Raw genomic sequence first — 26568 nt, 5'->3', positions numbered from 1 at the left:
GTATAGCCACAATGGGAACTAGTATGACGGTTCCTCAAAAAATTAAAAACAGAACTACCATGTGATCCAGCAATTCCACTTCTGAGTACTTACCAGAAGAAAATGAAAACACAAATGAGAAAAGATACTCGTATATGCACCCTTTTGTTCACTGTAGCATTATTTCCAATAGCCAAAATATAGAAACAACCTAAGTCCACCAACAAATAAATAAGATAAAGATAATGTGGTGTACACACGTACACACACACACACACAAAATGGTATATTACTCAGCCATAAAAAAGAATGAAAGCTTGCCATTTGCAACAATATGGATGGACATTGAAGGCATTATGCTAAGTGAAATATGTCATGCAGAGAAAGACAAATGTCTTATGATCTCACTAAATGTGGACCCTAAAAACAAACAAACCAAAACCCAAACTCTCAGAAACAGACCACAGATTGGGGTTTGCCAGGGGTAGGGGTGGAGGGTATGCAAAATGGGTGATGGTGGTCAAAGATCAGAAACTTAACAGTTATAAGATGAACAAGTTCTGTGGATACAATGTACAGCATATTGATGGCAGTTAACAATACTGTATTAATATTTGAAAATTGCTAAGAGAGTAGATTTTAACAGTTCTCAAACACACTAAATTATAACTCTGTGAGGTGATGGATGTGTTAACTAACCTTATTGTGGTAATCATTTCATAATATATACATTTACTGAATCACTAGATCTTGTATACCTTTAACGAATACAATGTTATGTGTAATTATATCTCTGTAAAACTAGAAAAAAGCATTAAAAAAAAAAACTATGGCAATGTCAGTTCTGTACAGTACAACAGTTAAAAGCCTTAACTGTAAAACCAGTTAGACTTCAGTATTAACCCCAAATCTATGACCTAGATGTGTACCAATCTATAAGTTATTTACTTCTCATCTGTTATACAACTAATACATAATATAAATAAAGCACTTTGAACAATACCTGGTTCTTTAAAAGCTACTCAAAATGGTAGCTGCTATTATTACAGCTTCCTTTTCTAGTTAATATTATACATTTTCCCATGTTAAAATTGTTTCATAAATGTTACTCATGAAACATTTACCCTAAATTTCATGGTAATGGCATATTGCACTTATGATAGTGGAATGCAGATATCTGTGAAGAAAGCACTGTTAAGTAGAATGCTAATCACCAAAAAAGCGGTTTATCTAATTGCTACAAGAGCAAAAGCATGTTATTTTCTAATACTAATGTCTGAAAACTTCACCAATGTCAAAAACATAGCCATTTTCCCACTGAATTTGTGTAATAACATATACATGACAATACCTATTGCTCTCCCCAGAATCATTATGTAACAAGTGTTACTGATATTAAAATGGTAATGACACTGCAATATCCAATGAATCATATTGCCTGATGTATAATTAAAAGAATGTTGCCACCTGTACATTGTACATTTTCCCTTCAAAATGATTAAATAATCCATCTCAGCTCATTAAAAAAACCATTCAGACCTAACATCTACATTTCCAAACTTCTCTAGAAATCTAAATACATAAAATCAACCAATTCTCCTGCTGAAAATGTTTTGATAATTCCACATAAATGCAAAATCCAAACTATTATTTTGATATTCAAAACCTTCAATAACTTAGTTTCAACCTGTCATAATCATCCTCGCATTCCACCATAAATCACTTTTCCGACTCTGTACTCTATCATGAAGTCAAGCTTGATAGTGGGTCAATCCATACACAAATCTGTCCTCGCCAGCTTCTATCCTGCTGTCATGATCTCTGTCTCACATTCTATCAAGTCCTGTACCCCCTCTAAAATTTACTTATTTTTCAAGAACCCTAAGAAATCTCCCTTCTCCACGAAAAGTTCCTAATTCTCTGTAGCTGGAATTAAACATCCTCTCACAAAAATTTAATAGTATTTGCATTATATTTCCTTTTTGGTATACATATTAACTTTAAATTATAAACATTTAGGGATGTAATCATCCTCATAAAGAGTATAAGCTTAATCCCTTTTACTTCCCAAAGCTTAGAAGTTTCTTGAATATAATAAATATTTGGTATATTGTTGAATTTTATTTAGTCACATGTCCTGCAATCATTATTAGCACCCTTAATAAGTAAGAATGTAGAAGAAAGAAAAGATTATAGTCACAAGCTTACCAACAAATGGCAAACGGATTAACATAGAAAATGTCAATGCATGAAGTCAGTACTTCAACAGAGAAAACAATAATTCACCCAATCTTACATTAAAAACTTACTATAATGGCATATATCAAATTAACAGAAGTGCCAAGTACCAGTACTATAATCATTGCAATATTTCAAATATTAAAACAAGAGAAACATGTCATTGGTACAAACCAATTCCAAGAGAAATATTTAACATAATGATACTAAGAACTACTTATACCAAATTAAGCAATTATTTGCCAGTGTCAAGCAATTTCATGTAATTTATTTTTCTGATACAAGTAAACATTTTTAACCTGCATGTAGTTAATTGTACAGGGGAATATTTTGGTAGGTCAGAACTTCTTAAAATTAAATTGCAATCAATATTATCTAATGATAAAATATACACTTTATAGAAATGATTTGATTAAAATATGTAATAATTATAATCGGGTAGAGACAAACCCTGAAATTTCTATACTACTGCTGTCATTCATTTGTACAATAATTACTGAACACATGTGATGCGGGCCTAAACCTTCTCTCACTGGGCCAACACTCCAAAGTCTCAAACAACTGTGTAATGTCTGGTACCTCTCTTCTGCTACTGGTAACACCTGCTTTCTGCTAGGGCTCATGGAGTCTGACACTGCACATATGCAGCTCTGCCCTTGGCAGATGACCCACAGGGAACCCTCACAAAGACTACAGCCCCTACCCCAACAGTTGCTCCTTTTCAGGACCATGTCCCACAAATTCCAGCTGTTTCAGCAGCTCTGAATTCTGTTCTCAACCTCCTTAGCTCAGCAGGACCACTGTGATATGCCCTGCCCCCACCTCCTTTGTGCCTCAACAAAAATATTGATCATAGCCAGAGTAAAGGAATGATTAGCTTTTTTTATTTTTTTTAAGTTTCAGGTGTGCAAAACAATGTTAACAGTTAGACATTTACACCTCTCACAAAGTGATAATGCCACTCCCCCAATCTACTATCCCTCTGACATCATACACAGCTGCTGTAGTTCCACTAACTCTATTCCTTATGCTGTATTCCACATCCTGTGACCATACATGGTGTACACACACACACACACACACACACACACACACGCACATATATAATTATATTTGACATTCATTATTATTCAGCTTCAGCTTCAGGTGTACAGTGCAGTGATCAGGCATCTACATCATCCCTAAGGTGGTCTCCCTAACAACGTAAGTGTTCATCAGATACCCTACAAAATCTTTGAGCTCATCTTAAATGTTTTCCTACTCTCAAGGATGTCAGGCCTGTGCTACATGTATAATGACAAATGTCTGAACAAATATGTGGTTTATTTTGCCCATTTTTATAGTTATTTACAGTGACAGGGTACATCCAGCACCAGCTACCCTTTCATGGACAAAATCAGAAGTCAGGTTGAATGTTTTTAAATTACCTAATTAAGCAAGAAATTTTGTAATAGGATAGCAGGTTTTAAAGATTTTTGCAAATTCTAATTATCATCCCCATAGGAAAAAGAAACCAGTGAAAGAGTACCAAATGGATCCAAAAAGAAAAATCATAGCATTTTTGGATGGATGAATTCATGAGAGGTATTTGAGGGAGGAAGACTGTTCCCTACCAAAAGAAACAAAAATAATTTAATCTTTATGAACTTCAAACTACCCTTAGTTTCATGTGCCTGGCTGAACTGGTTTTAAAGCTATCTTCTCTATGAATCATTTCCCAGTTCCTACAATCAGAACCTTTCTCCATGACCCCGTAAGAACATAGTGTTCAAATATTATATCATGATTAAAGCTCAATCAAGATTGCTTTTCAGGTTTTCCTATGTCTCCCTCCCTCCTTGGTTATAAGGTACTTAAAGGTAATTTACAGTTCTGCATATTCCATAATGCCTATAAAAGTGTTCTGTGCATAGAATGCAATAATAAATGTTCTCTGAATTATAAAGTTGTACGATGAAATTCACCCTAATAGAATCTTTTTATTGTTTTTCCTCTACTCATTTTAAACTACTTTTAAATGATTTTTCCTTATTCAGGAATTCAGAATTTAGAATAAAATTATTAATTCCTAACTATTAAGATTAAAAAATATACTACTTATTTCATCTTCCTTGATTTGGGTCTTCCTTCAGGCCTCAATTCAATCATAAAACTCCCGTTTTCTACTATTGCCCACACCTACCACTTTCTGTTTTTTCTCTAAGTATTTTTCTTTGGTTGTTTTCATAGAGGCCTGCACCTTTTTCCTTTATTATTTTGTATCTATGAAAGAGTTGATTGTTTTAAAAAACACAGCAACCTTAAGTATAAATATGAAAGCACCAGTGTTCTTTGCTCCATGCTGAACTTGTAAACAATAAAACTTTTTTGAGTTGAATGTCTTGTACTAATAATTACTGATATAATTTATTTTTATATTCATCAATGAATTTAAGTGAAAAGTCCAGCAAAACACTAAAGATATCACTTTGACTCATGGTTACTAACCTTTAAAAACAATGTCTGAAGTAGTTTATTGATTCTTCTTATCCTTTTTTGTTTTTATTTTGAATAGAGTATCACTATAATTATGATGCTTAAGAAAGAACTCAGTATACCTGCTTTCTAAAAATAATGATTGAAATAAAACACTATAAAATGTGTTGTAAAACACTGCAATTAGCTTTTCCACATCTGTCTTAACACTGCTGAAACTTATATATATTTCATTGTCTGGGAAAAAAACTTTACTTTCATTTTGTTCATTCTCCTTACAATCGAATCGACAAAGTTTAATATATTGTATTGGAAGTTATAAAGTCTCTTTGGTCAAATATAATGTTTAAAATGTCCAATAAAACCTCTTCTTATACAGAACAAAACTGGTCTTAAGTTTTTCAGTTTCATGATACAAAATCCTTAATCCACTACTTTGGCTTGTAGGAACAAAACAACCTCGTCTTGTAATTAATTAAGTCTGATACTTTTAGATTTAAAAAAAAATTATAATGCAATTTAAATGACTATAACATATAACCATTATATAAATATAAGAATGTTCTTATCTTTACCCCATTTGTGATATTTAGATTACTTCTAGGTTTTCAAAATTACAAAGTAAAACAAGCATATTTGTAAATATCAATCTCCACTGGGTGTTCCTTTAAGAAGCATTTTCAGAAGGAAAACTGTTATACAAAATGGTATGAGTTAGATAGGGATGGGAATGAGGAGTGACTGCCAAAAGGCATGTGGGATGGTTCTGGGATGATAGAAATGTTCTAAAATTGGAGTGTGGTGATGTTTGCATAACTCTGTAAGTTTACTTAACATAATTTACTTGACACTTAAAATAAGTGAATTGTATGATATGCAAATTATAGTTCAATAAAGTTTTATAATTATTTTAAAGAAAATATGACCATATTTTGGGGGGGGCAAGCAACAGAACTGCTAGTGAGAGCAAGCAGATGAGAGATTCAACAAAAAAAAGACTTCAAGGTGATCATTAAAAATATGTTTGAAGAAGTACAAGAAACCATAATTAGAGAAATAAATGCATGTATGATGACGTGATATTATATGCACAAATCAATTAAGAGATAGATTCTATAAAAAATAATCCAAATGGAAATTCTGGAGTTAGAAAAGTATAATTGCACCGTGAAATTCTCTAGAGGGATCCAACAGATTTGAACAAGTAAAGGAAATTAGCAAACATGAAAATAAATCATAGTAAAAATGCTGAAAGCGAACAACAAAAAGAAAATCTGAAAGTGCTAAGAAAAATGACTATTCACTTTTGTTCAATATTATACTGCATGCTATAGTGAGGACAACTAGGCAAGAAAAAGAAACAAAAAGAATTCACATTGTAAAGAAAAAGTAAAATTATCTCTATCTGCAGATGACATAATCTTACGTATAGAAAATCTTAATGAATCCACACCAAAAAACACACAAAAAAACTATTAGTGTTAGTAACTTCAACAAGATTGCAGGATACAAAATCAATACAAAAAAATCAATTGTATTTTTAATACCATGTTTTCCCGAAAATAAGACCAAGCAGGACAATCACCTCTAATTTGTCTTTTGGAGCAAAAATTAATATAAGACCTGGTAAATATATAAGACCGGGTATAATATAATATAATATAATATAATATAATATAATATAATGTAATGTAATGTAATGTAATGTAATATAATATAATACAATACAATACAATACAATACAATACAATACAATATAACATCCAGTCTTATTTTATTATAATATAAGAAAGACCGGGTCTTATATAGTATAATATAGTATAAGACCAGGTCTTATATTAATTTTTGCTCCAAAAGACACATTAGAGCTGATTGTCCAGCTAGGTCTTATTTTCAGGGAAACACAGCAGCAAGTAAAATCTAAACATGAAATGTAAAAATACATTCACAAAAGTATCAAAATAATAAAACACTAGAGAATAAATTTAACAAAAGAAGTCCAAGAATTTTGGCATTGTGCTTATGGCAAAAAGCATAAAATACCATTGAAAGAAATTATGAAGACCCAAATAAATGTAAAGTCTTCCCATGTTCATGGATTAGAAGACATAATATTAAGATGGCAATATTCCCCAAATTGCTCTATAGATTCAACACAATATCGATCAAAATCCAAGGTGGGTTTTTTGTTGATGTTGTTTGTTTGGCAAAAATTGACAAGCTGATCCTGAATTTCATGTGGAAATTAAAAGGACCCAGCATAGACCAAAAAATAAAAACTGAAAAAGAACAAATTTGAAAGTCTCACATTTCCCAATTTCAGAATTTATATGAAATATCCAAAATAGGTAAATCTATAGACAGAAAGTAGATTTGTGATTATTTAATGTAAGACTAGGTCTTATATTAATTTTTGCTCCAAAAGACTCATTAGAGCTGATTGTCCGACTAGATCTTATTTTTGGGGAAACAAGGTAGGACTGCTCTAGGGGGAGGGATAACACAAAGGTGAGAGCTAAAGGGTACAGCGTTTCTTTTTTGAGGCGATTAAATGTTCTAAAATTGGGCCGGCCCGGTGGCGCAGGCGGTTAGAGCTCCATGCTCCTAACTCCGAAGGCTGCCGGTTCGATTCCCACATGGGCCAGTGGGCTCTCACAACAACACAAAAAAAAAAAAAAAAAAATGTTCTAAAATTCACTGCGTTGATAGTTGCACATATTTGTGAATATACTAAAAACCATTGGATTTTATGCTTTAAATGGATGAATTGAATATGTGTGAATTGTATCTCAATAAAGCTGTTAAACAAACAAACAAACAAAAAGACATGAAGCTCTTTTCCTCTTCCTACTCTCTTCCCGAAAATTCATAGAGCTCCCAGGTATGACTAAACAAGACTGGTGCCCCCAGAAGGGGTAGAGCGAAGGTGCTACAGTGGCCAATAGGGTGGAAGAGGCCTGAACTGAGTGAGAAGCATGTACATGCCTAGGGGACTACTTAGCATGGGGTGTCACAGAGTTCCAGGGAGAGGGCATGGCATCTGAACAAGAAGGTTGTCCGGCAGCAGATAAAGAAGACAAGAGCTCAAGAGAGATGGGTGGAGGGCAGAAGGGAGGGGATCAGCTTGAGAGCCTGGCCCAGTGTGGTGAATTGGAAGAGAAAGGATTAAGAGGGCATCCATGATGGCCTGGGAGGTGGCCAGCAAAGGATATCAAAGCCTGCTTCGGGTACAGAGGGCATCCATAGGGAAAATGGAGGAAAGACTGAGAAATGGCTCCGTTGAGCAGACCAAAGGTATATTATAATGTAAATGCAGTGAACTGGATCTTTTTCTTATAAAGAACATTACAGACAATTAGCAAGGATAATGGGATCTGAGAATTACATGGTAGTAACACACTGGTGTTAATAATTATGTAAAAAATATTCTTACTTGTAGGAACATAACATTCATGGATGATGGAACATCATGTCATCATTTATTCTCAAAATCGTTATGGTAAAAATTGCTTACTACTGTGCTTGCAACTTTTCTGTAAGTTTCACTTTATTTGTAAATTTTAAAATGAGTGAGAAATAAAGAAGATAAAGATTCAAAAGAAAGTAATAAATATTAAAGTTAAGAAAACTAAATCAAACATGTATAGTCAACTCTCTTAAGAAAACCAAAGCAAGGAAATAGAACAAATACTAAATAGTGTAAGAACAATTGCTTGAAATACAAAAACAGGCAAAAAAAGACGCACTGAAAGTGCACACGACTTATCCGGAAATCAACTCAAGATAACCACAACATATCTAGCAAAATTGTTGGATTTAGAGAAAAAAGAAAAAAAAAAAATCACGTGAATGCGTAGGCAAAAAAGAGCAAGCGCCTCATAATAGAATGTTAGACTGTCATGAGACTTTCAACAAAAATACTTCAAGCCAGAGGAAAATCAGTAACATATTTAAGATGTTCAAAGAAAGGTTATTTCAAGGGCTTTATAGCTAGACAAATGACTTTCAAGTGCAAAGTCCCCTGATAAACTTGTATTCAAATGCAATTCTCAAGAAATATTATCCCCATGATCCATTCCTGAGGAATCCCGTGTTTCCCCCAAAATAAGACCTAGCCGGACCATCAGCTCTAATGTGTCTTTTGGAGCAAAAATTAATATAAGATCTGGTATAATATAATATGATATGATATGATATGATATGATATGATATGATATATGATATGATATGATATAATATAATACCAGGTGTAATATAAAATAATATAACATAACATAATGCCAGGTTTATATTAATTTTGCTCCAAAAGACGCATTAGAACTGATGGTTTGGCTAGGTTTCATTTTTGGGGAAATACGGTATACTATAGAATGAGCTTTAGATAGCCAACCACAACAATATAAGAAATGTGATGAATCTTAAATATACAGGTACTTATAGAACTATAACTAAATAAAAGTGAAAAGAATAGAGAATAGTATGTAGTAACTATGTGCACTAACTATGTAGATATTACCTTGTATTAGTTTGCTAGGACTGCCATACGAAGTACCAGAGTCTGATTAGTTCCAACAACTGAAATTTATTTTCTCAGGAGGCTAGAATTACAAGATCAAGGTGTCAGCAGGATTGATTTCTTCTGATTTCTTCTTCTCTCCTAGGCTTGCAGATGACGGACTTATCCGCCTTTTATCTTCACATGATTTTTCCTCTGTGCATGTCTGTGTCCTAATTACTTCTTTTTATAAGGATACCATTCATATCGGACCCACACTAATGACCTCACTTAAGATCAATTACCTGGTTAAAGACCCTATCTCCAAATACAGTCATATTCTGAGCTACTGGGAATTAGGATGTCAACGTGAATTTGGGGGAACACAATTCAGCCCATAACATACCTCAACTATACAAATGGCAAGGAGAATGGAGAGAGCATATGTAAAACAAATTAACTTTTCAGTAATTATATCAGTAGGTTAGTATTCATATCGTTGTCCTGAGACTTGTATGTGTCATCATAGGCTTTTATAATTCTATCATTCTCTTGTGTACTTGACAACGAGCATTCTCAACATGGAAGAAAGAAAACACAGATTTAACTTAGAGGACATGAAGTTAAAACACAGCAAGTCCTCAATTTCCCACTAATAGAGACTAGGGAGTCTTAGACTAATGGCTGATTCCAGGACTGAAACAATAAAATGTTTAAGATGAACCTGAAACACTGTTTGGGAAACGGCAAGGAAGCTATCAAAGATTACGAAGCCATGCAAAAGGGACCAACTAGAAGAGACACCCATTGCCCAAACGTGGGACAATCTGCATTTTATAAAGGACGAACGGTAACTGATATAGTCTGAAACATCTCAAATACACTTAAATCATGAGTTTATAATGATATTTTAAAAATAGTAATTGGAGATCTTTCAATAATGAGGCAATGGCATTGGATTATACTATTTCTCCTCAATGGTCATTAGGTGGCATCAGTAGTCTGAGTTAGTGGAGGAAACATTTTTTAGCATATACAAATGTACATTAACTGAATAAAAACCCAATAGGATTTACTGATTTAAAGAACAATGGGCAAAAGTTATCTGAATAAGGGTGATAACTGTTGTTTAAAGCATTGCATTGGGGTAAAAATTAGAACTCTGGAAAAATAGAACTGTTTTCCTACCATTCACTGAAATTCTAGTATTCTAAATATAGTATAGCTATAAGACAATATGTCTGATATTTTAAAGCAAATACTACTGAACAAATATTAAATGAGTGGTGTATTCAGTGAAAGATTCACCTTAGAAATACTTACACATATATTCTACCATTCAAAGCATTCTGTATATCTAGAATTTTTAAAAACCTATTTTCAAAATCTACAGCATGTTTTAAAGACCTTTATTAACAGATGCTTGTAGTTTGCTGATTTTCTTGAAAATAGTAACATAAACTTTTACTGGAAATTAAAAATGAGGTTCTTAAAAAATCTCAACTTGACTAGGTATGAAACAATTTAAAATCCTTCAAAGGTCTACTGAGAAAAACTAGGCTTTAAGAAAAATCATGTTTGTTATTATCGAAGAGACATCTTTAGGCTACATAAATAATGAAGATAGTTCTAGTTATCTGGTCGGGGCAAAAAGTAAGCCCTTGAGGTCCTCAGATCCAATCTTCTGTTCATTTCTCATTGCTGGAACTTCATTTCCTCTTCTCAGATGACGAAACCAGGTAATAGTGGAGATGGTAAGTCGTCATTTACTGTACCCCACCCTGCTCTGCCTCAGCTTGAGTACAGCACAATTCTCCGCTGTGGATTGACTGCTCTGTCTCTTTGCCCTCTTGTGGTGTGGGGATTTGCGGATGGCGGCATCAGTAATTGAAGTTGCAGAGGTACCAGTGTTAAGACGGCTGCTCACCTGAGCTCTCAGCTCCTGGATTTTCTTTGTCTCCTTCATCGCAGTCCTCTTAGACTATCTTTGACGAGGAGGGCCTGTGTGGAATGGTTGTACAGCTGTAACCCTGATACATATTCTGTCTCACTGGTCGACCTTGCTCTCCTGCACCTTGGTTGTCAGCACCTTCCAGCGCTTCTCCCCGCACAAAAGGGTTGGAATACTGTGGGAGACACTTGCAGATACATTCTCCACAAGCAGTAAGGTGTCCGTGGTGGCCTGACAGGGCCGGCACTGTTGGCCTTGCCTTTGGGGCCGTCTGATCTTCATTCTTTGCCCCATTCTCACTATTACGGTAATTCTGCTGATAAGTGCATGGATGACACCTGGAACGTGGATAATGTCCATAATGGTTATGGTCTGCTGTGTATTTACTGCCTCACACTAGAACTCCACCAGGGCCTGTAACATTTGCTGCCTCTGTATCCTTTTCTCCTTAAGCAGTATCAGACTCCAGTCTTTCCATCTCCTACACTGTGAGGCTACTTCTTGGGTCCATTCTTCTTTATAGTGTCTGGTGGACAAATACATCTTCCTTGGTGTCATTCTTGTTGATGAAACCATTTGTGCTTCTTACACTGAGCCATTATCTTCCCTGTGACCACGTTCTTGTCCCTGTCAGGCATTGCTGATACCAGGCAGCCCGGGCCGCTGCTCCCTGAACCACTGCCACTGGTGCCTGTTTGGGTCTCGGCCTGGGTGCTAATGGTTACTGGGGCCATGATGGAGACTGGGGCCAGCTGCAGTACTGATAGAATTCTGTAGCATTTTATGTTTTTGAAAACAAATTGTCATCCTCAAGAAATGGATTTAATTTTAGATAAAGAAAATTATTTGAAACCATGCTTGTTGAATTAAAAGGTGTCATAAAACCATCTTTCATAAAAAATACAGTGTAGCTCTAATGATAACTGCTTCCTTGTGTCACTTCAATACTGACCCTTCACGCAATCCCAAAAGAACTGTAACTAACTTGAAAAATGATAGCAGAGTTTGAATATATACATATCTTCCAAAAGATACTGGCTAAAATAAAAAACCATTTAAAATATGATTATTTAAAAATAAAGCTTCACTATTTTGCAGAGAAAGTTTACATAACCATATTTCATCTGCACATAAGTACATACTACTCAGAGGTTTTTGGTTCTATAAAATTTTATTTGCAAGTATACTAAACATAAATACATGTAAAATACACTAACAGCATATAATCCGGAAACCAGAAAAAAATCAACTATATATAAACAGTTTCTGAAAAGGAAAAAAATGATGGCAGCAGAGTGAAGGAATATCACAAAGGAAGAGACAATGTCTTGGTATATGAAATGTACTCAAATGAAACAAGCAAAACTAAACTATATTTTCAATCATAATTTACCATTTCTATTTATTCTGAAAGGATACTACTGTCTTCGTTAAATGGAAGATTTTTCCCCCATTTCAACTAATTGTAAGTAGTGATAATAAAGATCACCCATGATCTTCATGCTGAGAAATCCAACAGCCATTTCTCAGTCCTCAGTTTACTCAAGCCGTCAGTAGCATTTGACAGTTATTTCCTCTTTAGACACTTCCCGACCGCCATGTTCTCATGCTTTTGCCCCCTACTCTTGCTCTTCTTCGAATCTCCTCATCTCCACAACCTCCAAGTTCCCAAGGACTCATTACTCAGTCATTTTTTATATTTGAACTCACTTCACTGGTGCCTAAATTCGGTCCGGTGGCTTGAAATTCTCTCTATAACCTGTCAATGCTAAATTTCTATCCCCAACATAGACTTCTGGCCTAAACTCCAGACTTACTTCACTTCTCAATTTGGATGTCTAATCTCAAACTTAGTATGTCTAAAGCTAAACTCTTGGCCAAAACTTTGTCCTTCCAAGCCTTACCCATCTCATTAATGACTAGTTGATCAATTCAGTACTTCAGTTTAAAATAAATTGAGACACTTTTGAATCCTCTCTTATTCATTTACCCCACATTCACAATGACAGAAACTCCTACTGGAAAAATCATCCAAAATATATCCAAAAACTGACCTCTTAAAGAGTTTTATTTTTGGTATGCTTTATCAAAAGTCCAACCAAGTCCCATTATTTTCCACTGTTATCAGCCTTGTTGAAACTACTACCATGTTGCAATAGCGTCCTGGCTGGTCTCCTGTTTCTACCTCAGTCCCCTATTTAACAAAGCAGCCAGAGCGATCCAGAAGAGATATTTTAATTTACTCATATATTTATCATTCCTAATGTTCTTCATATTCCCAACAATCAAGTTTCTTTCTTCAGTCTGTAGAGTACATCTGGTGCCAACAATCAGTCTTAATTTTCTTGATAAAACAAAGAATATTTTCACTAGATGAAGAATTCTGGGTTGACAAGTTTTTCTCCAGCTCTGCGGCTTCCCTGATATCTGATGAAAGTGTGCTGCTATTCAAATCATTCTTTCTTTTATTCATATTTAGTTTTGCTTTCAAGTTTTTTTTTTCTTTCCTTTGGTTTTATGCACTTTTACTACAATATGCCTACTGTGGTTGTCTTTGAATTTATTTTGCTTGGAGTTTCCTGAGTTCCTTCAATCTATAAATGTGAGTTTTTTATGAAATTTGGGAAGTTTCTACCATTATTTCTTTCAATATTTTTTTCTGACCCTTTCTACTATTCTTTGCATATTAGATTTCAAAATTGCCCCATATATCACTGTGGTTTTGTTCTTTTTCCTCTAATCTTTTCTATCTCTCTTCTCATGTTTCTATCAATCTACATTTAAGTTCATTAATTTCTCTATCATATCCATTCTACTAATATGCCCATACAAACAGATGTTTCTTACTTCAGATATATGTTTCAGTTCTAAAATTTCCATTTGATTTTTTAAAATATTGTGGCCAATTCCCATCATTTGATTCATTACAATTATTTTCTTTTTCTTTTTTAACCGCGCAAGTTACAACAGCTCCCTAAAAGTCCTCATGTAATAATTCCACGATTTGGGGTTATTCTGGAGTTGGTATATGCCCATTTTCTCTTTCACTGAGAATAAGTCATTTTCCTGGCTCTTCATAGTATGAGTAAATTTGAATTTTATGCTTAATATTGTGAATATTATTTTGTGGAGACTGTATTGTTCTGAAAGTACTGATGTTTTTGTTTGGGGGGGGAGGGGGTCATTTTCTTGTGTAGATACAATTATAGACCACCGTGACTCTTACGTGTTGTGTCTCAAATGTGGTGTTCAGGTCTTGAAGGCTTATTTATAATCTATTATGAGTTTGTCATGATCACAGATGGTTTCAGGGATCAGCCAGAGATTTATGTTTAATCTTTTTAAATATAAAACTTAGATCCTTTACTGTATGTCTCTTTTCTGGGGTTGCCCATTTAGTTCCATGTGGTGTTGGTTGCCCAAGTGATTTTTACCGATATTTATGGCCAGGGAGTTTTTTCTCAGAGTGAAAAATGGGGAACTCAACCCATGCTGGCAACATGTTCCATATTTTGATACCCCTCTAAAACCTATCTGCTTTTATTCAGTCATCAGAGCGCTCAGATAGATATTTTCTGTATTATGTCCAGAGTCTTAAGTGGTTACTTTGTGGGAAGATCACTTTTTAGGAGTTTGCCCTTCCAATAAGTACTGGAAACCCTCCAAAGTAATTTTTAATGTTGGGTGTTGTTTTACACATGTTCTCTTACCAGTTAGGCCTTTGTCATAATAAGATAAACTGTAAAAATCATTATAATATCATTTTCTTGAATAGAAAGAACACAAAGCTAAAGATTAAAATATCTACAGTGGAGACTAATTATTTGCCATGAGAGGATATATAACAATTAGGAAATTTCCAATAATAATTATAAAATATTAAAACTTTGTAAAAATCTCTTTTGCCAACTACCTTGTTTCCCTGAAAATAAGACCTAGCCAGACAATCAGCTCTAATGCGTCTTTTGGAGCAAAAATTAATATTAGACCCAGTATTATTGCATTATATTATATTATATCATATTATATTATATTATACCCAGTCTTTATTATAGCAAAATAAGACCTGGCATTATATTATGCTATATTATATTACATTATATCCGGTCTTATAGTAAAATAAACAAGGCTGGTCTTATAGTAAAATAAGACCAGGTCTTATATTAATTTTTGCTTCAAAAGACGCATTAGAGCTGATTGTCCGGCTAGGTCTTATTTTCAGGGAAACACGGTATGTCAAAAGGCCACTTTATACATAAGAATCCATAAACTTGTGGACATTGGATAACCACAATCAAATGGAGTTCTACAATAAAATTTACTCACAGTAAATTCTACATTATACAAAGTTACAGTGAGAAATTCTGGATTTCACAAATTACTTCCAAACCTAATAATCTTTTTAAGTGTTAATGATACCCTTCTTTATTTACTGTTAACTGAAAATGACCAGGTACAAAACATTCACTGATAAGCTACCCTGCTCAAAACCAGGCATTCCACAGAAAGAAAATAACCTAGAACTCTAATGACCAACAGGTCCAAATCACTTGAGACAGGCTCCACAGTACACACAGTTGGATAACTGGGGTGGAGGTGTAGATTTAATTTATTTTATTTCCTTCACTTCCCAGATGTTGGCATGCTGTGTACATTCGGCTCAGAGAACATTGTCTGACCATTACAAGTACAGAACCCTCCATATAACTTGAGGCAACAAATAAAATTTTTTTATTACACAACAATTAATAATTTAAGCTTCATATGTGATTTAAACCAAATGTCAAGTAATTTTATATCCTACACACCTTAAAAATTCCACAGCAACCCTCTACCTCTTCACTCAGGAAGTGACTGTGCCTCCTACTTCACCAAGAAAATTGAGAGTACAGTGAGTCACCTACGCTTTTTTCCGTGCCAACACAATCTTATGTTCATTTGCATCATTTCCTCTTTCTCTTCATTCTCCGAATTTCTAGAAAATCTTTTTAAGGTCAAAAAGTTTTGCAGATATCTTCCCTGATAGTAATTATATTTTTAGTATTTACAAATTGAGAAATACGTATGCACCCATGGATTTACAGTCAACTTCCACTAACAAGTTCAAAGGCTGGGAACTTTCAAAATTTAATAGTCTTTCATGTGATGTCCAAAATGTCAAGGTATTTTCTTTCAAAAGTTCTGACTTTGATATAGGTACTCTATTATCTACGTTGAGATGGTAGGCATACATTCTGTATCCCATGAGCACTTGTGTATAGAACATAGTGGCACAGGGTTAATACTCGTTTTCACTGTTGGTATAAAATAATGTGGTAAGAAAGAGCCATATGACAAACTATTAAGATTGCAAAGGGGTTCAGGACATTTTTTGCACCTTTCTGAATGGGAAAATTACATAACTGTTTATATTTACCCTCTTTTCCTTTTTGCTGCCATGAAACTCACGTCAACTCTGAAATTTCACTATAGCAATTATAGTTGGATTTATGGTTTTCATATCTGTATTTATTTCATTTTTCTACCTTTATGTATGTTTCACTGATTCGGTTGTCACTCTACTCAATATCATTCTGTTAGTTGTTGAAGAAAGCCACTTCAAATTTTATGGAACAAGGCAAAGAAGCAGGCAAGGGAGGCAGGCTGCAGAGCACCCCAAAATCTGAATTACACAAACATACAGATGCAAAGCCAACACATGGTATAACTAGGACTCACACCTAGCAAAAGGGCCAACGAAAGAAAAAAGTAACTAAGTACAAACTCATTTCTAAGGATACTAAAACAAATATAATGATATAGAATAAGTGAAGAAAATAGTGTTATCTTGACATAAAAATGACAGCATTATTGTCACTCAACACTATTGTGATTATTAAAATCACTGAAAACAGGAATGTCTGTTCATAAGGGCAAATTCAAACTGTCATTTATATGTCCAGCATGGACCATAAAATAAAAACAGAAATAATGAAAAAATACAAAGGCAAAAAAAAAATATTTTAATGTTTAGTAATTCTTTACTGTAATACAGTCTTCACACTAATTATTTAAATATTAGGTTTAAAAAAAAAACAGCTCTTCCACACAAAACATGTACTTCTTCAGAATTACAAACACTTTAAAGTACGCTGTATAATTCTTTCTCAGCTCCAAACAGTTGGGGATGTCGCTACTCCCAGTGTGCTTTTAATAAAAGTCATATATGAAAGGTCAGACAATTAAGTTTACGAACTTTCTACCGTGCGACTTACAAGTTGGAAAGTTCACAAATATAATTGTGTAATTACGTTCACATAATTTCCCTAGCCAGGTGTACTGCACATGAAAACTAATTCATATATGTTAATGTACATCTTGCCCAAATAAGTCTTTGTTTTAAAAGTTAAAAAGCAGGAAGAATATGATAAATCATCACAGATAACTGATTTTGCAAAATTAGGATAATCATTACTGTACCCATTGCTTCACCTATTGCAAAGGACAAGGAAAAGTAGAAGCTAAAACTGAATAATGTCAGGCACATGTAATATTTTATACCATTTTCCTTCTAAATCTTTATTCTTTCCAAGTTATCTCTAATTTGAAACAGTTATTTGATTTGTTTCAGTATATAATTTTAAAATCTGAGATTTCGAATCCACATTAAGCAATGTGGCTTTATAAAACTTATAATTTCAAAATTATATCAACAAAAGCCATGGCTTCAACAGTAGAAAACATACTAAAGAATTTTAATAGTTCAGGAAAGGAAAATAGTTAAAAAGAGAACAAGTACCTTTGAAACAAAGTAAACATTATAAAAACAGTTGAGTTCCAAACAATACAGATGAGTTTTAACCACATTGAAGAATCTCTCTATATATCATATTATATCACAGTTCACATAGAATTTACATAAAACTTTCCATAGAATTTACATAAAGCTTTCCATAGAATTTATAATAAGATAGTTCTCACTACCTTATATCCAGGTCCTAACTGATGAATTGCAAATATCTGTGCAGGGTTGAGTGCTTCACTGAATACATACACGGCACCAAGTTGACCACAGAAAACCCTATTTGCATCAGCAGTTTCAGAAGATCCAAGAAAGCACTTGTCATAGCTCTATGTTTAAAGTCATGAAAAAAAAGCAAATATTATTTTGTAATGACAAAATATTTACAGATTGTTGCTTTCATTGTCATGATTACCTTAAAGCATAACAATAATAACAGAAAAATGCATCAATTAAGACATTATGGACTATTTAAACAATAAAAGTCAGCTAAAGATTTTTAGGAAAGATAAATCAGTTGAATGTTTTACATAATGGGCAAGCAAAACAAACAATAACCATTTACTCAATAATCACTTGACCACTTTCCAAATTTTATAGTTAAGGCAAAAGGGCTTATAATTATTTATTTACAATAGTAAAACTAATTTTAGAATTAATGATTTATAATTGTCCACGTAGCAAGAGATTCACTTTGATCAGAAAACTATTCTAAATTTTAACAAAAACACATAGGGCCTAATTTTTAATATTCGACCTAATTTCTCCACTGTTTCTCCCTCTATTTCTCCACACTAAGTCAAGGACAAGAAGAAAATCACTTCCCTCTCTTACACGAGTAGGCGCTGTACAGACTCAAATAAACAAAGATCACCAAAGTCTGCTGCCTAAAAGAGATAGTACAGTGCTCTCCATCTGCAAAGTTCAGCATCAAAGCCACTCAACCCTTAATTAAAAATACAGGAACTTAAGAACTGACTGCATAATGTATGTGTGTATATGTGTGTACATGTGTTATTGCCCAGTCCTCTCCATTTCTTGGAGCACTATAGCAAATAATTCAAAAATCAAAGTACGTTCTTCCTTTTTTAAAAAAATACAACTGTAGAGTTAATGACAGTCAACAAGATCAACAGGGTTTATTCCACTCCATAATAAAAAATACTGTCCCAATTGGAGGGCATATATGAAGAAGAATTGTATCTGTGTATTCTATTCTGTCAAAATCATTCTCATAAATATTTACTGAGTATGGCCCAACTATCAGTTTCTAGGGCAGAAAATGTAAGCTTTTACTATAAAGGAACAGATGGTAAATATTTTAAATTTTGCAAGTCACATTTGGATTCTGTCACATAATCTTCTATTATTTTGTTGTTGTTGTTTGGGTCTTTAAAAGAAAACCTTTAAAAATGTAAAAACTAAGATTCTTAGTTCCTAGGTCATACAAAAACAGGTTTCAGGTTAGAGTTGGCCCATACGGTATCATCTTCCAACCCCTGACCTAGGGAACAAACTCCAGATTAGGCAAACAGTGCTCCTGAGGAGAATACAAGACAAAACAAGAGCCAATCCCTGCACCTCAGAGTCTACAGAGAGGTAGAAAATACTGATATGTAAATTTTGTTTAAAAAGGTTGTTTTTATAAAACCAGGTATGCTGGAATTATACTTTTAGCATTAGAATACATCTTTTGCTTTAGCTCTAAAAGACCAGGACGGGAACAAGAGACGGCCTAAAATAGAGAAATAAGAGCTCTTGAGGTTTTAAATCTAGATATCTATCAAGAATCCACCGGCATTACCTCTTCCACTTGCTAACATGCTGATCGAAAATAGTGTTATCTCTTTCTTATTGCAATAAGTCATTTAACTGATCTGCCTGCTTCTGTCATTGTTCCCCTTCAGAATATTCCCAAAACTGCAGCCTGATTGACATTTCTAAAATATGTGTCAACATCACATCACTGGCCTGCTCAATCCCTTCCAAATACTCTTACTCTGGGTAAGATGGAAAGGCCCCGGCATTGTGTTTGCAAATGAGGCCCTGCATGATTTGTCCATCTACTATCTGCCTAATGTCATCTCTTAACATTATTCTTCCTCCCTCTGCTCCAGATACACTGGCTGCTTTGTTGTTCAAGGAACTTTCCAGTTTTTCCTCAAAGCCTTTGCACTCACTGTTCCCACTGAACGGGCTCTTTTCCCAAACATCCTCATGGCTTGCTCCCTCAACTCCTCACTAAGATCATCTCTACACAGATAGTGTATCTGGCTTCTGCCTTCCCTACACGTATACTTTCTATACCTTAATTTTTCTCCATAGCATTTATCACCATTTATCTAATAAATAATGGTGACTACATGTCACGCTCATTCTGCTTAAAGTCTTCCTTTCACATCCAAATAAGGGAAATATACATTTTTTTTAATTCTGGAAATTCTGGAGAGAAAAGAATACTGACTGCATCGATGTTTTTAATCTAATACTTAAAAAGTCAGCCAAACAAATTTCCCTTTTGTACCACATCATGTCTTTTAGGAATGTAATTATATTAAATTTAAGACTTAAAAATTCACTTAATAGAAAAAAAATTTCAAAAATTATTGTTTCTACCAAACTATTTTATTATTCAATTCATGTTATAAACAATGATATAACACATACTGAAATACATTAAAACGCAGATTTAAAAAAAAAAAAACTTACATCATTTGTGTTAACATGCCAAGCCATATCACCATAGGATACGAGCTGTCCATTAACGTAACACCGAATTTCACTGTTCCTCCATCGATTGTAAATGTGTACAATGCTGATCATGTACCACTTAAATGAAAAAAATTAGAGTTGTGAATATTTAATGTTTAATTTTTATTGTATAATAAGCAGTCATAACATTCATAATACACTATAAAAATGCTTGAAGGAATATTAACAGCCATCCACTACCATTTCAAGTTCCCTCTCCCATTTCTCATTTTGCAATTGAAAGAGGTCACTCATAAAGAGTAAATCTGTGATAGAGACAGAACTAGAACTCTTTGAATCCTGGTACTCCTTCCATTAAATCAAGATCCAAAAATTGTAGAAATGTGTTCATTCGTTTTATAACATTATATTTGTGTTCATGCATTTAATAACATTTACATTGTGCCAGGCACTACAAATATTCAGGTCTGAAAAAACTGACCATCAGCCCAGCCCTCTTGAAATTTATGGTGCAGTGAAACAGACATACATTAGACAAGTAAACAAATATAGAATTATACATCAGGATGATTACTGCGAAGAAAAAAGAATGGTGTACATGAGAAAGAATAACCTAGATTCTACTTTGGATTGCATGGTCAGGAATGACCTGGCAAAGAAACATCATTTTAACATTTATAATAGATTTAGGTGGTTTCACTTCCACAATTTAGACTTATTAAATCCAAAATTAATTATATATTTTAACTTAATAATGTGTGATTAATAATAAAGAAATAAGTTTACATTGAGTTCTGTTTTACTAGAATCAACAAAAAGCATTTTTAGTGTTTATTGATATGGGAACGAATAAGTTCTCTAATAATTTGTGGATCCAAATCTTAGTCTCTTTGAAGTTAATAACTATAGCAGATAATACATAAATAGTTTTTCTAAAGTATAAAAAAATACAAATGATTTATAGATACTTGAACAAGTATACCTTCAGCAGTTAAGGGCCAAATAAATTAGACTAGTTTCCCCAAAAAACATAAAATACAAACTTTGTTCTCCAGATTACTTACAAGCACTATTTAATTAATTCATATATGTTTGCAAAGTATACTTCATTAACAGAAATTCTCAACCACTAAAATATTAGTTATTTCAAGGTGTCTGAAATACTTTTAACAAAATTCAATTTCATGTATTTTGACTTATAAAACTGAACAACTCATACAAAACAGTAAACACAACATTGTTTCTCAATTATAAAAATAAAAATGGCAGGTCAAGCTATTTAACTCCTAAAACAAATGTCTTCTTTTTTTAAGTTGTTTCTTTCCAAGTAACATTTAACACTAATTTTTTTTTTTTGCAAACTAAGTCTTTCTTTGAATCAGAAAGCAACATATTGTGTTAGTCCTAATTAAAATCAAAAGAAGAAAATCTTTAAAATTACTCATTTAACATCTCATTTGTAAATATTACAAAATTATCAAGAAGATGCCATAAAAATTAAGCATCAAATATTTTTTTAAATATTATAGAAGTTTACATATATAAGAATCAAAATTTACCTATATTACCTTGAATGAGTTTAATTTTTTCAACCAGAATGTCCTCTAGGTAACACAGGAGATACAATCTTTACATTTTTTAGTAAAATTTTCAAAAATTTTCAATTTCTAACTAGAATTGACACAAATGTTTTTAAATAAAAAAGGATTTTTTGCTGCCAAAGATTTTTAAGATAAATAATATTAGATGTATTATTATATTTATTGACATACCTCATTTAGAAAAGCACTCATTCAACAAATATGTATTGAGTTCTTACTACTATGACCAGATAATTTAGTGTACTGGGCAGAATGCACTTTAAATTCATTTGGACATAAATTGAGTTCCCAAGTTACTAGCACTATGACTTCTAGCAAATTATTTAGTCTCTCTGAACTTATTTCCATCTGTAATAAAGGGGGAATAATAATGCCTATTTTGTGGAATGATTGTGAATATTATATATACATATATACATATACATAAAATAGACAATGTATGAAAACCATACAGAACAGTTACTAGCACATATTTGCAGTTACTGGAACATGTTTGGCACCCATAAATCAGAGTCCATTGACTAAATTTCTATTTATTTCATATCTACTATTTTCTCATGATGAGATTTTTTTTTCTGCTAAAATTAACATTTACTCCTCGGAGTCATTCATTCATTCAAAAAATTTACTGAGAGCCAACTTCAGGTGAAGTGCCCCCCAGATTGTGAGTACATAGTAAATAAAGATAACAAACAGCCTCAAGGAGGTTTCACTAGAGAAACAAACATGAAAACTATTAAAAAACGATGCAGAATACCCAAAATACAAATGGGAAGCAAAAGAAGTAATGACAAATTGAGGTTAGAGGAAAAATGACAGATAAATAGAGAAGGAAGGCTAACAGAAGAATTAACTAAAAGGGTAAAAGGAAACTTAAGACTAAGCTTGAAGGATGAATATGAATTGTTGAGTAAACAAGGGGGAAAGAGGTATCTTACTTAATATGGTACACACAGCACAGAGTCTTTATAAAACTTTTCCCAGTATTTAGGTTTAGAAGGAAAAACAGACAAAGACCAGATTGTAAAGAAACCTGTTGGACAACTTCAGTAATCAGCCTTTGTTTTTTGCATAATGTCGCATCACTAAAGAATTCTGATCAGGAAGTGAAATGATCATTTCCATAGTTTAAGAAAATAACTAACAAGAGTGAGGAAATGGATTAGGCAAATATGGATAAAGATAAACTTGAAAACTACTGCAAAGGTAAGAAGACCAAAAAAACTCAAGCTAAGAAGAAGGCATTGGTAACTTAAAAAGGGGGAAATAGGGACTAATTAACAGAACTAGTTGGAAGTATTAATATTGAAAAAGGGAGTCTAAGATGGTTTCTAATTTTTTCCAGTTAATTAACCAGATAAACAGGTTTGGAGTTACAAACTAATAAAAAGTTTTTTTTTAGTCATAACACTAATATACGATAAAATTAAATGAATGAATAAGTGAATTACAGTAGAATGAATGAAGTGATCTCAGTGAAGGTCATAGAATTAACCAAAAAAAAATTCATTTTCCTGTTCTCTTTTCTTGGTACACCAACCTGTACACTACAAATAATAGACAAGTGACTTTCAATCACAAAAGCCCAGCTTTTGACTTGATATTTTTTGACTAAAAGGTAGTAAACTTGGAAACTATGTATACATACTATCTATGTATGTATCTAAGGTCTATATTTAGTTTGAGAGCCAAAAATAGATCTATAGAAGAAGGATACCAACAGAAACTACAACAAAACAAGACCTGTACTAAGAATCTGTAAGAAAAATATAACATTTTTATTAAAAATAGCAATAGTAGCTAACATGTTATTAAGCACTTACTACATACTAGGTAAAATGCTAATGGTTTACATCTATATTTAAAAGGTCAAACATCTGGTAGGTGGTATAGCTAGGAAAGCAATTATTGTAATATAAAGATTTCTTTTTGAAAGGTCATTTAAACCCCTTTTTAGAAGGGATACAGCTAAGCTAGGGCATCTTTGGGAAAACTAAAGAAATTTAAATAAATAAATACATAAATAAATAAATAAATAAGAATGAATTTATCTCAAATAATTAAAACAACAAATTCAAACACTTGGAATTTTCAGAATCTTTACTGAAGACTCTGTAAAACCTAAATCACTCCCAGCTCTGCTCCTACCAAGACTTCTTAGAATACACAGAACTTTTACAAATGGGACTGTATTTCTCATACGGAAATAGTAAAGACAGGAGAGAGAGAGAGAGAGAGAGAGAGAGAGAGAGAGAGAGAGAGAGAGAGAGAGAGAGAGAACACACAAATGGGTTAAATTGCTTTTGGTTAATGACAATTTTATTTGATTCTTCACTCTAATTTTTCTTCCATATACTCTTTAAACTACTATTTTCTAAACTTGTCTGATGAGAAAAATCACCTAGAACATTTGTTTAAAACACATATTCCTAACATAAAAATTATAATTCCAAAAATTTGTATTTCTAACACATTCCATGAAATTCAAAATAATTTGACACACTTGGCAAACTCTGCTTGGGTGTCATCCAAATTTAATAAATCAGAATTTCTAGAGGAGAGGCAATGGGATTCCCAGAAAAAAACTGGAATTTGTATCAAGAAAAAAATAACACCCATTCTGATGTATAAATTTATTTAGAATCATTGCTTTTTAAGCTATTTTCCAATAACATATTAATGATTATTAAATTGACGTTATTTAATAGAATAATTATTACTATTCCTTAACCATAAAGCAAATATTTTTATAAGTTCATTTAATACACACAAATACATACACACACAGAGGGTGCCAAAAAAGGTATACACATTTTGAGAAAGGAAAAAACTGTATTAAAATTGTAATACTCAAAATATACCAATAGGAAAAGATGAATGCAAGTCACGTTTGAACTCTGAAATTATAAGAGGTGCTCAAAGTAGTTACCATCAGTGTAATTTTAATACAGTTTTTTTCTTTCTTAAAATGTGTATACATTTTTTTGGCACCCTCCGTGATAGATAGATGATAGAGATAGATAGATAGATAGATAGATAGATAGATAGATAGATAGAGAGAGAGAGAGAGAGATAGAGAGATAGAGAGATGATAGAGAGATGATAGAGAGATGAGAGATAGATAGATATATAGATAGATAGATAGATTAGATAGATTAGATAGATTAGATAGATTAGATACATAGATACATAGATACATAGATACATAGACACATAGATACATAGATACATAGATAGATAGATAGATAGACAGACAGTTAGATAGAAAATTTGAAAATCCCATCTAAAATAATATTTTCTTCAGTATGTGGAAAAAAATACATGGGATCACAAACAAACAAGAAAACAAAAATGAAACAAAGAAAAAGAAATGAAAGCATTCCCCTCTACCATATATGGAGCAACCATATGTATGGCTGTTCTTGTGCATAAATATTCCTGTGCACAAGAAGTAGTAGATGCCCTGGACAATTTCACTGTGATATATGCAAGAAAGATCCTTGAACATGGAAGGAAGACCAGGCCTTAAACCTGTGGGAATGGGTATTCCTATACCTCTGTCCGTTATTTATTTTTAGATTTGGAACTTTCAAATGTTTGGTTACTCTGACACAAAGATGGAGTCCAGTAAATAGGCAGGAACATTTCTCTATGAAACCCCAGCTGATGATGAGTGAATTATATCTTATAAATCTAATTATGTATTTGCACATTTCTCTGCATTTTCTCTAGTTATTCTTTATCTTTAGAGCAGACTTTTAAAAATATGTTTCAACCTGTTCTCTGAATGGCCATATTCCAGTGGATATTAAGCAAAGGTTTATTTCATGGCCAAAACATTAACAATAGAGCAACATTCCTCTCCTAAAAGCCATCTTTATTGACGAAGCAGAAATTATCGAAACCTTCAATCTCAGGAAATAAGATTCAGCACTACTGGGATTAGCTGAATCTCCTTAAAGAAAAGTCTCTCTGGGGCGGCCGGATGGCTCAGTTGGTTAGAGTGCGAGCTCTCAACAAGTTTGCCGGTTCAATTCTTGCATGGGATAGTGGGCTGTGCCCCCTGCAACTAAAGATTGAAAAAGGGTTCTGGACTTGGAGCTGAGCTGCGCCCTCCACAACTAGATTGAAGGGCAATGACTTGGAGCTGATGGGCCCTGGAGAAATGCACTGTTCTCCAATATTCCCCAATAAAATTTAAAAAGAAAAGTCTCTCTGTATGACCAACACTGAAGGTTTCATTTTTGTCTTATAAAAAGAGCTTATTATTCTTAAATCCACACAAACTACTCTGAAGTCTGAACCTCCAGTCTAAAAACTGGTTCTACTATCCAAA

General features: G+C 33.2%; 1 protein-coding gene across 4 annotated transcripts in view; it reads right to left on the bottom strand.

The window, feature by feature from the left end:
* NBEA (neurobeachin) overlaps positions 1 to 26568 on the bottom strand; it is a 656028-nt gene that overhangs the window by 542959 nt on the left and 86501 nt on the right. For all 4 annotated transcript variants that reach the window (XM_081046841.1, XM_081046842.1, XM_081046843.1 and 1 more), the window contains exons 7-8: positions 20629 to 20748; positions 18102 to 18248 (exon numbers count right to left, since the gene is read on the bottom strand). In XM_081046841.1, coding sequence (XP_080902967.1) covers positions 18102 to 18248; positions 20629 to 20748 — 267 coding nt within the window. The remainder of the gene's footprint in view (positions 1 to 18101; positions 18249 to 20628; positions 20749 to 26568) is intronic.

Source organism: Rhinolophus hipposideros (assembly GCF_964194185.1).
Source record: "Rhinolophus hipposideros genome assembly, chromosome: 4".
NCBI classification, from domain to species: Eukaryota; Metazoa; Chordata; class Mammalia; order Chiroptera; family Rhinolophidae; genus Rhinolophus; species Rhinolophus hipposideros.
The sequence above is the reverse complement of the archived record's forward strand: the minus strand, read 5'-3'. Positions and strand labels throughout refer to the sequence as shown.